General features: G+C 46.0%; 1 protein-coding gene across 2 annotated transcripts in view; it reads right to left on the bottom strand.

The window, feature by feature from the left end:
• The window catches only part of EEIG1 (estrogen-induced osteoclastogenesis regulator 1), a 38,559-nt gene that overhangs the window by 5,356 nt on the left and 20,561 nt on the right, over window positions 1–12,642 (bottom strand). For both annotated transcript variants that reach the window (XM_069772020.1, XM_069772021.1), the window contains exons 3-11: window positions 11,450–11,570; window positions 11,096–11,125; window positions 7,346–7,462; window positions 6,801–6,847; window positions 3,994–4,151; window positions 2,756–2,860; window positions 2,299–2,488; window positions 1,990–2,111; window positions 785–854 (exon numbers count right to left, since the gene is read on the bottom strand). In XM_069772020.1, coding sequence (XP_069628121.1) covers window positions 785–854; window positions 1,990–2,111; window positions 2,299–2,488; window positions 2,756–2,860; window positions 3,994–4,151; window positions 6,801–6,847; window positions 7,346–7,462; window positions 11,096–11,125; window positions 11,450–11,570 — 960 coding nt within the window. The remainder of the gene's footprint in view (window positions 1–784; window positions 855–1,989; window positions 2,112–2,298; window positions 2,489–2,755; window positions 2,861–3,993; window positions 4,152–6,800; window positions 6,848–7,345; window positions 7,463–11,095; window positions 11,126–11,449; window positions 11,571–12,642) is intronic.

Genomic DNA, 12,642 nt, shown 5'->3' with positions numbered 1-12,642 from the left:
ACCCTCTAACCCTGCACAAAATACTGAAAATAACGAGTCAGTCTGGCAAGAAGTCAGCCCTCATAACACAAAACAGACAGCTACGTGGCAAGCTAACACTAAAGCATTTGAAAGAGCTGGGTGTAACACATGAATCCTTCTAAAGGACAGAGGAAAGGGGGGGAGCATCCTGTGCAAAGAGCCAGTGTTCCTGGCTTTGCTGTGCTCCCAATTTTGTCACCAACTTGACACATCTTTGCATTACCATTATTGCTTTTTTTTTTTAACCTCAAAAGGTGCTGTAAAGGCTCAAACGCAACTAGCCAAGATACTGTGCTAAGAGCTATTGTGGCAAGAAAAGGTTTTATTTATTCAGAAGTCTTTCATGAGAGAACAAGCCCTCTACGACGATGGAGGAGGCAGGGAAAAGGGACAATAAACCAGGCTGCTGCAGTTCTGCTGCAGACCAGCAGGAGGCAAAGCTCCCTGCCTTCACTCGGGCACAGGAGCAAACAGGAACCAACCTCTACCATTTTGTCCTTTTACTCCTTACTTCTGTTCTTGGATCTTACTACTAAGATCACATTATCCCCCGAGCTCCTGCTGAGAACTGCATTCATACTCCAGTGCAGCTATAGCCTGTCACCAAAGGGATCCCAGGGGTGTTAATGTGGGAATAAAGCCATCATGTAGCACATGATGTTTAGAAATCTCTCCTGCAGGAAAAGGTGAAAGCTTCCTGGGTACAAAGACCTCACTAATCTCTCTGGAGCCCCTCTGTCTGCCAGCCTTTCAGGAAGCCTACCTGTTTCCCAGCTGAATACCACTCAATGTAGTTGTTCCATCTCTGCTCACAAACAACCTCAGGTTACTGTCTGCAGATAGAAAAGGAAGCAAGACATCAAAATCCAGAACTACCAACAGCTGCCAGGTGCTCCCCTCCCAGACACATTCCACAACGGTCAGCACAGGAACAAGTGTGTTTCTGTGAATGCATGTGCACACTTTCTGCTGTTCCCACAGTAAGAGACCCTGGGAACTCCTCTTCTTGCTCTGAAAGGGAGCCTCATGTACAAATCAATGACGGCATTAAGCTTTGGAAGAGTAAATGCAGAGAAATTAATTCAGTGATACTCCTCCAGCTTCTTCTTTTAAGGCAATTCCGTTGATGCAAGTTCTTGGTCAGCTTAAACACATCTGAACAGATGAGATGTGGAACCTCATGCTGCTTTTGTAGGCTCACTGGAGGACAAACTCTGCCTGTTCTACTGGTGAGAGGTGACTACATTCAGTCTAGTTTTAACCCATGCTGAGTGAGGTGTAAATCCCCACAGGATAAGAGTGTTGCCATGTGTGATGATTTAAGGTGACTAAGGGTAAACTATAGAAGCACAAATAAGAAGCTAGGCTCAAGTTTAAAACTTACCAGAAAACCTGAACTAGATGAAAAAGATTGATTTCTAGGCTAAACCAGAAAATTAAAACAAATGCAGCAATATTATTAGTTTTCTCTTAACAGATGCTGTGACTGCAATAGAGAAAACCCCTTCTTAGGCTTTCAGACAGACCTGATGACCAGCACGCTGTGACCCGTCTTCTTCCCATCTTTTTGCAGAGATGTGCTGATTCCCCTCCAGTTGTGCTCTCCTACTTTAATACTCTTGGGCAGACCCTGGACAAAGGCCACCAGAGCAGTACAGACAACTGATGTAACTGATTTCCACTGTGCTGAATAATCAGTATTTTTCCCCTCTCATCCTGTATGTTTGAGCTACTGTTCAACCTCTGCTGTAGTGTGTAGAACAGCAGCAAGCACTATTTGTTAATGGATGCACAGCTCTCAAATCCACATGGTTTGTTTATCTACCATAGAAACACCCAGCAAGCACTGAAAGTAAATTGCTATCAAAAGGGGAATGGAGTCCATGGCAGATCAGATTTGACTGTAAAAGCTTGGCAGCCTTGCTAAAGGAACAGCCAAGATGTCCCCTTTGAGACTCCTCCTCTCACCTTCAGTATTGCTGACATCTGTGAAGTCCTGACTCTGCATTATTTTCTCCACTATATCATCAGCATCGATCCTGGTGTCATCCACGCGGGTTGGGTGACTCTCCACTGAATCCTTTTTCCTCCTGGGGAGAAAAAACAAAGGGAAAACTTACTTAGCTTTTCAAGACGAGACTTTCATTTACTGCCCTGCTTCTCTTGGCAATAGCTTCCTTCTCGGTAGCTACAATCCAATCTACCACTGCATGAAGACAAAGGAGTAGATTCTGTCTCGCCTTCCCATAGGAGGGGCTTTGCTCCACAGTTACTTACCGGGAGGGTCTATCCAGCAGAAGGGCTGGTCGGGGGGGGCGAGGTGGCTTCTCTAGTTTGTGGTCCCGCTCTCCCTCAGGACACTCCACTGTCATACTCAGCCCTCCGGACGCACTGCTGCTGGTGGAGGTATTTCGGCGATGGGTCAAGTCAGACATACTAGAAGAACGGGAGTGCTCCGTGCTGTAGCCTGCAAACACAGAGCGATTACAAACCAGATCTTTTCCCCTTCCTGGCAGCACAGTTAACAGGCAGGGCAGCTTTAGGCCAGCATTTCTGTTCCCATATACAGAGGTTTAGACATACATCTATGACCTCATCTGCAGAGACTAAACAGGATACTGATATTACAGAGCAGGGCAAGAGAGATGGCTGCAAATCACTCTCACAAGAGCTTGCTGAAGGAAAGAAAATGGATGGGGCCAGTGCTGGCAGAGCTGTGTAGATCAATGGTTACCGGAGATCTTGGACTGCTGGCTGGCGTAGCTGGAGTTCCGCGAGTGCCCCGAGTGGAAGACTTCCTCTGGGCTGGACAGGTTCTGATCCGGTTCTTCTGGGACACCTGCCAAGGAACAACAGGGCACTCCACTTAGACCATAACCAAGCCAGCATATTGCCCACTGATCACCTTGGACTGGAGGCTGATCTTGGGACACTAGATCATGGAAAGGGCAAGTCTGTTGGCAGACCCCTGCTGTACAGGCTAGCACAGAGCTTAGAAGCAGCTGGGGAGTAGGGAAGAGAACAATGAGCTTCTCTGTCAAGTTTATCACTAATTCTACCATCCAGCACCTGAATTTACAAGCATCTCTGGGGGCTTGAAGGATCTGGTAGTGTCTGAAGCTATCCATAGTTAAAAGCATTAAGGTAAGACCAAGAAAGCATCAAATGGCCACTGGCAGTAAAGTATTACAACCTCCGTTTGGGTGCTTCTCCTGTTACTACCTTTTCCCTTCTGTGACTTGTGGCCCATGCCATTTAAATCACATCTGAATTTGATATAGAAACCTCAGCATAACCTCTGCTCCTTTGCTATTGCCCCGCTTGTCTCTTTTGCAGGAAGCTTATCCAGAAGTTTAAGTGTAATGTGTTAGCCAGCTTTTTAAGAAGAGCACTTGCACAGTGTTCTAAGTCACTGAGGTGATGAGACTAGAGTGCTATTTTGGTGCAGTGTATCCGCCTGCACATTTGAAATGTGCTGGGAAGGAAAAAAGCTATGGGAAAATGCAGTGCCCTTGAAAATGGGCTCATACAGAAGCCAAAGAACTCTGCATCAGCAGCTGGAACAAGGCCATTAGACCTCAAACCAACCTCTAAAACCTTCAGAGGAACTTTTCTAGAAGGTAAGTCCGAGCAACAGAATAGCCGAGTGGAGAACAGTGTTGTCATTGAACACAATGGAAAGCAGGGATGAGTGCAATGCATGAATTATTAAGTCCCCAGCAAAAAGAACAAATTGCTTTATCTCCACTAACAGAAATATGCATGTGCCAAAGATTTATCTTTCCTCTCCTCAGTTGCTCTTAATAGATGGTTTTGTTTTTCTCAATTTTCTTAATGAGCAGAGGGGTGAGGATGGGTGCAGGAAAACATGAAAAATTAAAGAGTTTCTGCACTTGCAACTGCTGGGAAAAAAACCAAAAGAGTGTCCAGGCACAGCCAAGCATTGCATGGCTCCAGGACAGGCATTCATACCCGAGCTGAGCATGGCATTTCTTGGCTTGGTCTGACGCAGAGAGCCAATCGTGGCTGAACTGGTGCTGCTGCTGCTTGTGGTTCCCTCACCCTTACAGGTCAGCTGCAGGGTAGAGTCCTGTCCCGGTATGGTGATGGATTTGGCAGTGGAAGGAGGCCTGTAATCAGAAGTGAAGAAGGTTACAAACTGCCAGGCAGGGACCGGGAATCACCCCAGGGCACTGGCAATTCCCACTCTGCTCTATCAAGAGGGTTCCCCCGCCTGCCCCTACCCTTCGTGGTGGGGGGAAACTGGCAGCCCTCTGTGACAAGCGGCACAGCGTGACATTGGATTTTGTTTTCCTACACGCGAAACTCAGGTCTTCCCTACCTTGTACTGCATCTGGACTGCATTACAAGAAAAAGCAAGTTTCTGAGGTAAATTAAGGCAAAAAGAGACCATTCAATCATTTATACAGGACAACAGGCTCAAGCCTGCACTATCTATCCTCTAGAAGACCATCCAGAGCTGCCCTTTTCCCTCAACACGTGTCCAGTGACCAGTTGGCTTCACAACAGCCAGTTTGCTGTTGTCCAGCTCTCAATTCCAGCATCCTTTCATTACACCTTTCTGACTTGGGTCAAAAAAGAAACCTTTTATCCCAGCAACCCTGTCCCCCCCTAGAAGAGTACTTTTACAACTATCAGATAACCTTTCTATTTTTTAACTGACGACTAAACTCCTTTTCAGTGAGACGAAAGTATTTTTCCAGCTGCCAAAATTATTTTTCTGGTTATTCTGTGTGCTCCCAACATCCCTTTGTAAATGCTGACTGCAAGGTAGAGTTGCAAGTGCCTAGAGCCCCCTCCCATCCTCCAGAAGTGTTTTTGGGTGGAAGCCATGGCATGTGCATTGTGGCAAAGTGAATTTTCCTGTTAGAGCCCTAACCTCCCTGTAGCCCGAAGTCTGAACTGGAACTAATGGATCATATTATGCTTTTTAAGTGAGGAGTGAGAAAGAACAACTTTTATTTGTCTCACTTGGAGCTCTGAGGGAAGATGCTACATGAGAGGACCTTTGCAGTATTTTGGAAGAAAGAATAAAGTGCTGAGAATATTTTATATGTGTATAAAGGTTTCAGGAAACCCACAGTATGCCTTCACCAGGAAAAACCCCTCCCTAATCACGTTATCAGTGATTTACATGTACCCAGGTACTTCTGGGACTTTGCTTCGTAAGTTAATAAGGCCTTTACAGCCTTAATCAAGCAAACGGTTCCTGCACCAGCTGTCAGAGCAGCCTGTCAGCTCAGGCTACTCAGCCCCCCTCTACGACATCCAGGAGGAGAAGGTTCATCTGAGTGCTGCAGAAAGTCAGTGCTCGGAAGTGATTTCCCAGCACAGTTTGATTCCTGCCTAATCCTCTAATGAGTGCCATTTCTCGAAAGCTCTGCTGATCAAGGACTATTCTACATGCAAAGCTTCCATTTTTAGACATTTGCACATAGTCAACATATAAGGAAAAAATGGGAATGACTGCAAATATCCTTTAAGAAAATTAGGAGGTTTGACTTTCAGACTGACCCTATTTATATTAAATGGATACTTATATCCAATTCTGTATTGTTTTCAGGCACTCTAACAGTGGGACTTGCTTCCATAGTGAAGAAGCAACAGGTATTTCTGTGAGACATATTATTGCCAGACATCCTAGCACCCTAGATTTAAAACATCTGTTACTGTTATAGTTATGGTTTAAGACATCCAAAACTTCTTTATAACACTTCCTTCTGAAGCAGAAATTTTTCAGAATCAGATGACACTGCATTTAGGGTTTGAAAGTCTCAGGAAATGCTGAAGCACTATGAAAAGCCATTCACAAAATAAACCTACCAAAAATTATGCAGCATTTTATAACAAGAATGCAAGCTAATTTATACACTTCAAGCTAGCTCCTAAAATTAGACCTTTCAGCCCAGAACACCACTGCTACAAGAGATGGCCTCAAGATAAAGCTTTCTTCTCTCATACTGTTGGGATTCAACACAAAATATTTCTAGCAGCACATGGCAGTCCTGCTGTGTACAGTCACACACCTTACAGCACACTATGGCAGGCTGGCTTGGACTGCAGTCTTGCAACGCTATACTGCAATATGAAGGTACATGTTGTCGGTATATTTGTTAGCTGATCCCCCAACAATTCTTCAAGCAACAACACTGCTCTATAGCTTAACTGTACTTATTCCTTCCTATCATGATGCACTAAAAAAAAGTACGACTGCAATTTCTCTGCTAATTAATATAAATTGTGAACCTGGGTCCCTGTAGAAGAAAAGGAGAATTGAAATGTTTCAGCCTTGCAGTATTTTTGTTGCTGTTTCAATTCAAGATCTTTATCCTGCGTGATATGTGCTGAAGTATGCTCATTTCAAAGACTGTTAAGACTGTTTTCTTCACGGACCTTTCCCTTCTCAGAGGTCAGTGAAGATTTAAGAAATTCTATCCTTCACACAAAACATGGAGTTTGTCATCAATGTCCACTGGTTTCCAAAACCTAACTGACACTAGCAGAGAAAATACTGTGCACAACCAATAACCAAGCTGGGAAAACCAGAGCAGAGAACAAACCAATTAACAGCACAGGCTGACTACGCTTGTTCTGGCTGATTCAACAGTGCAGACCATCAGTTTCAAGTTTTCCTCTGTACTTTCCAATGTCAAGGGCATCTTTTTCCCCTCCCCATTAATTTTAGTCTCCAACATAGAACTGCAAAAGAACCAGGTGTCCTGGTCTGCCCAGAACAGGGCGAGCACCCAGAAACTCACGTTTTGAAGCAGGGGTCCCCCGAAAGCAGGGACATTCCGATCGTGACCTGGAGAGGGGGGACAAGCACATCATTAGCCATACTGCAGTGAGCTTCTCACTTCACAACAGCCAGGAGGTCAAGGGCTAGGTGTAAAGATTAGCAAGACCTAGTTCCTTTCCAAAGGAAATCAATTTCAGGGATTCAGCAAGGTATTTTCCTCCCTGCCCCAAATCACTGGCATCACTAACTCCAAGCTGCAGTGGCTCAGCAGGACACCGGCCTGGCCACCCTGATAAAGCACTTAGAACTTTTTTCCCTCCTCCTGTTCATGGTTTCTTTGATGACAAAAATGCTAACAAGGGTCATCGCTTGGCCAAATGGATGCCAGGATATCAAAGGGCAACTTTGTGAAGGGAAGCTTCCCAAATCAGAGTAGCAGCATAAAAGCAAAACCCTGTCTCCGTACATAACAGGACCTTCTCACAGGCCTGGCACTGCACTCTGGCTGTGATCTTTCTGAATTCAATAGTAGGATTTCCACTGTGGCAGTACTAGCTGCCATACCTTTAGGATGGAGTTGTCCTGCCGGGTGTTCTTAGTATCATATCCTTCCAGCAAGCAGCAACGTACAGTGGATCCAGAGCCCGCAAATTCTGCCAGATTTAGATCAGCAAAACCCAGCTGTAGCCAAGAAAACAATGGAGGGGAAGGGGAGAGAACAAAAATTACTCAATAAAGGGATACACAGACCAAAGGAAGAGAGCACATCTGTGAACAAGGGCAGAAACAGAAGCCAGTACACACAGAGTTGTGGCTGTGAAGACCCCCTACTCTTGAGGATGGGCAGGGTCACATTCCTAATCCCAAGCCAGGTGGACACTCGGAGACCTTCAGGAAGCCAGCCCCACGTGGAGGAAGGATGTACAGTAGTGGTGCTGGCCAGGACAGTGTTAACCAGCCCGCAGCCATTGCATAACCAAGGACATGGAAGGCACTAGGTCAACGATGTGGAAAAAACAGAATCACACATACGCAAACATAATAAGGCACTCTTTGTATCAGGCCATCCCAGAATGCAGTGGAGCATGTGAACCAGGAGATGAAAGGATATTGTTACAGAGGAAAGTGACACCGTCCTGAAAAACAAAACTGAGACTTTCAACACAGCAAGCTGGAAGTCCAGAGCCATGCAGCAGTACATGTGCCTCACCCCACAGATGCAGCTCCTGGGCTGTGGAACTCCCAGAGCAGTTTCCTCGACACTGCTAAGATTTAACTAGCAAGTGGTATGTCTGACAGGCAGAGGGGAAGAGAAATATTTGGAGGGGTTTAGTTGTGAGCTCTCTAAACCTTTTCTAACAAAGGGGAAGCAAACAGGGAAGGTGACAGAAAGTTGAAGGTCACAGGCAAATTCCAAGAGGGTACTGATGCCTCTAGAGTAGACAAACACAATGAAGAGTACTTTTGTTCTTCTGCTCCAATTCCTGATGTATTAATACAGTGTTTCAACGAAAAGTTACAGCTTCTTCTATGCAGAGCTTTAGCAATGAAAGTCAGTCGTGTCTCATCTAATCTGATCAGGAAGAGATGCTGTACCCCACATTTGGCCAAACCATCCAAGCATGGAAAGTTTGCATCACTTCAACATACAGGTCAGCTTCCATGAGGACATGGAGAGAAGGTGGAGAAGCAGCAGCTCAGACCTAGCTGTTATCCTGTGCATTGCAATACATTTCTCCTGCCCTGGTGCTGACAGCCGGATGATACAACTGAAGAGGGAGCAACAAACAGTAATACCATCCTAAGGAAACGTGTTGCTCTGTCAACTGTGGAAGCTGACAGGGAGTCACAGCATAAACCACAGTCACTGCCGTACGAACCCTGGCTCCCACTGTTTCAAATCAGAAGTCTAAACCACAGTCTGCACAAGATATATGATTCAGGGGAAGACAGCAGCAAGATTAGCATAGCTGCTTCCTCCATCCCATTCTCAAAGGGGAACAAGAGCTGATGGCAAAGGAAAAAAAAAAAGCGTGGGATAGAGCAGGAACCTTTCTTCAGCAAAAAAAGGAAGGGAAAAACACCCCCTAACTTTTCTCCCGCTTCTCTCCCTTCTTAAGAATTCCCTTAACACAAGCGTTTCTCCAGCCCTTGCTGTAGATGTTCCTTGGTCTCTTCTAGCCAAGGGCTATGCTGCTTGCTGAATATTCACCGATAAGAAAAAAACAGTGAATTTTTATCTCTTGGAGATAAACAGGACAGGAGAAAGCCACAGAGAGCTGCAATCCATCACTGTGACAAAACTGGAGGACAGAGGAAACATGGCACGACCACACCAGCAGAACAACATGGCACAGGAGTGACCCAGACCCAGATCCCTCTTCCTCTACCATAGCACTAACTCTTCTGAGAGGATCAACATTGGAGGACAGTACAGGAGAACCCTCCAGCGACCCATACAGTGTGCTGAGGTCACAAGCTTTTCTCAGGAAGCAGACTCCCAGTATATAGAGGAAGGATCCCTTAACAAAAGGATGTTTTCAGATGTAACCTTTCAGAATAATTTCCTAAGTTTTCCAGCCAGCTGATGGTGTTTCTTCCAGCTTGGGGAAAGAGTTTCTGCTTTATCAGTCCTTCCTGTTGGCTTCCGCTCTATAACCCCTGACACTGAAGTGACATTAACGTCACACCAAAAGGTGCGCAAGTCGATGGAATCTCTGTCTTGAGCACAAATAGCTCCATCACTCTCAGTCCCTGCTGAAGGGGGTCCAGGCAAAGAGGGAATTCACAAGTTGCATTTCCTCTACATCTGCTGCCATAATTCAAGGAGTTTTCAGCTGAATGAACATAGTTTAAAAAGGTAAGGACTCATTGTTTAGAATGGGAAAACAGTTGCATGGACATACACCACAGACTTCTGTTAGAAACAGCAGGAAAACCAAGTCAGTTCTGCCATGAGGACCTGCCTGAAACAAGCCCAGTCCATAGGGCAAGACTGCAAGGCTTAATCACCCTGTCTGGTGTAACATCCTCGCTTCTGAGCTGCTGAAATGCTCGCGTCATCTTCTGTTGAATTCTAGGAGAACGCGTCTCTCTTCTTCACAGGAGACCAAGCAAGATACCAGCCCAAGAGATGACAAGTATTCGAGCTTTGGTCTCCAATTCTGTGCTGGCGCAACTAGGTCTCTTTCAAAATGTCATTACACACAACTGGAGACTGAGTAAAAGGCAAGTAAGTTAGAACATGGCCTGAATAAGAGCCCAGGTTAACCCCACCATGGAGACATGCCTTCAGGCTTCCTTTAATTCTGCATTTCCAAATACTGTGGGAAGCTTGAGGATGGACACTATGGGAGGAACAGGCTGATGCATTTACTTTGTCTCAGAGGCATGTCTCTTCCTCCAGCTATGCTGCTCTCCCCGGACAGGCAGCTCTGCAGAATGGAGGAATAACCTCCCTCCCAGTGTGAATTTAGTGAAAGAGAAACTGATGGCCCTAGAGACCATGTCCTAATTAGCAACAAAAAAGGAACAGTGCGGGCAGCAACATTGCCCTCTATCACACAGCGCAGCAGTACGTAGAAGCGAGTGCAGTTCAAAGCCAGTTGCCTCCATGGTCTCAGGAAGGATTATCGATTAGAAGAAATTCTTACAAGGTTGCGTGTGACCTGAACATCTGTTTATTAGAAACTAGCAGCAGTGACTCATTTTCAAACAAACATGGTTTCAGGCTCTGCGCGAGCTCAACTTCTAAGCCAACATTGTTTCTTGATCCAGCACAAAGAGGAGAAGGGGTGGCCCATTGTCTCTCCCATAGCACAGGCAAGAAAATGGGGAGGAACAAACCAAAACTAACACCCCTGCTGATCTGTTTGGTTTTTGCCTCAGGGTCTCCTGTGCTTTGGTAGGTAGTGATTTCTGCTGTAGGTTTCTGCCTGCACTTGCGAGGCAGTGAGGTGTCTACCCCAGCCACAGCTGGTTGCTGTGTTCTGGAGAACAGAACTGGAGTCTGTGTTTCTTTATTAGCAAGACGTTGCCAGAAGCCAGAGAGTTCACATCTGACTCAGAACTTCCCCAAAGTTTGAGGACATGCAGATCATCTTCCCAACCCCCTTCTCAAATCCACATCCAGCACAATCTGGATCCTCTCCCAGCAAGTCAATTTTTTCGGGAAATCACTTAACTCAGGCTTAAACTAAGAACTAATGACCATCTCTCCAAATTGCTTCACGCAGCAGCCACTGGTTTCTAATGGGTGTAAAGCACTAACAGACCATCGTCACTCTGCCACATTTGCCTTTTCTGTGGTCTTACCTTTGAGTAGGTTTTTCCGCCCTTCAGCTCCTATAATGAGAGACAAAACAAACAGGAAAAGCAGCTGTTATATGTGCCAGGGAAACATGGGGAAAGTCATTACTCAGTCCTGGAATTTGCTCTCAGGATTTCACAAACCTCTGTGTCTCTCAACGGTTATCACCACCGCGGTCACTCCTACCCTCTGTCAAGCACCCTTGCTGGAGAGAGAGGCTCTGTTCGAGTCACATCCTGGTCCAAACAATCCTTCCTTCCCACCACTGTTCATGCAATTCTTGCTGCCAAAAAAGCAGCTAATAACACACACCAGTACACTGGTGGTACTACCTGCCAGAGCAGAAGCTAGATGCTCACCTTACGGACAGATACTCGGCAGATGCAGGGGTCCAGGAGTCCTGTGGCTGGGTTGGCACTCATTTTACACACAAAGGTGAATTTCTTTTTCCAGCGGACACAGTTTTCCTGAACTTCCTCTCTATGAGAATGCAAAAAAAAAAAAAAAAAAAGAAAAAAAAAGTCTTCAAATAAAGGTACAAAGCCAAATCAATTCCAACTATTAAGTATCTTTTCTAATGACTGGCAACCTAGTCTGTAAAAATCCTCTACAACACAGCTTGGTCCACACCACCTGAAACTGCACCACACAAAGGTGTTACATTAGCAGCAAGCTTTTCACTAGTCAATACACGTAAAATCCACCTAGGTTACGGGAAGACTAATCATCTCATCAACAGAATTTGCCTTTAAAACTCTCACAAACTCTCTGACATTTCCTGCTTAGCCGGTTTAGCTCATTCACCGTCCAGCCTGGACAGAGCCAACCTCCGTAACTGAATTGGGCTGAAGATTCGCAAGCTTATCTTCCCACAATATGCCTGTTTTGTATAGCCTCTGTACAGCAAACGTGCTATGTGTCCTGGACGGCTTGTCCTTCCCAGGCAGCCATCCTGCTTCTTATGCTGGGACTAAGCCAGTGAGGACGGCCAGTGTAAAGGAGGACAAAAATGCACACGGAAATACTCCTGGATGCACGCAAATAGGACCATGCCAAGCAAACACTATGCTTGAGGGGGTTTCAGACCGTAAAGCAGTCCCAGCCAGGGAGGAGGTGGTTTTCCTTGCACAGCCCCTCACCAGCCTACCCTGATCTCCAGGGCGAATGGAGAAGCACATGGCTCCAACATAGCCTGAGCCCCAGGAGGAAGAGAAGTCTTCCCAAGCGCAGCAATTGCTTCAGGTTTAGCTTTGGCTTTTGCAGAGCCCTCAGGGGAAGCTGGATTTTACCCTTCAAAGGAGGCCAGCTCAAAGGAGCCTGGAAACGAGGTGTGTGGGTCCTTCCACAGGGCTCTGGTTCCCCACTGATCCTCTACAGGACCTGATCCGTTTATGGCTCAGAGCTTGGCCCTTAGCCAATTAAGTTCTCAAAGTAATGAGGCCAGGGGGAGGGAAGGGAAGGCACTTTTGACAGCTATGACCTAGCAAGTTTGCATCTCACTCTTATCTCTCCTCTTAGCACAGGACAAAGGGGCAAGGGCACCTGATAAACT

Source organism: Haliaeetus albicilla, chromosome 26, assembly GCF_947461875.1.
Source record: "Haliaeetus albicilla chromosome 26, bHalAlb1.1, whole genome shotgun sequence".
NCBI lineage: Eukaryota > Metazoa > Chordata > Aves > Accipitriformes > Accipitridae > Haliaeetus > Haliaeetus albicilla.
The sequence above is the reverse complement of the archived record's forward strand: the minus strand, read 5'-3'. Positions and strand labels throughout refer to the sequence as shown.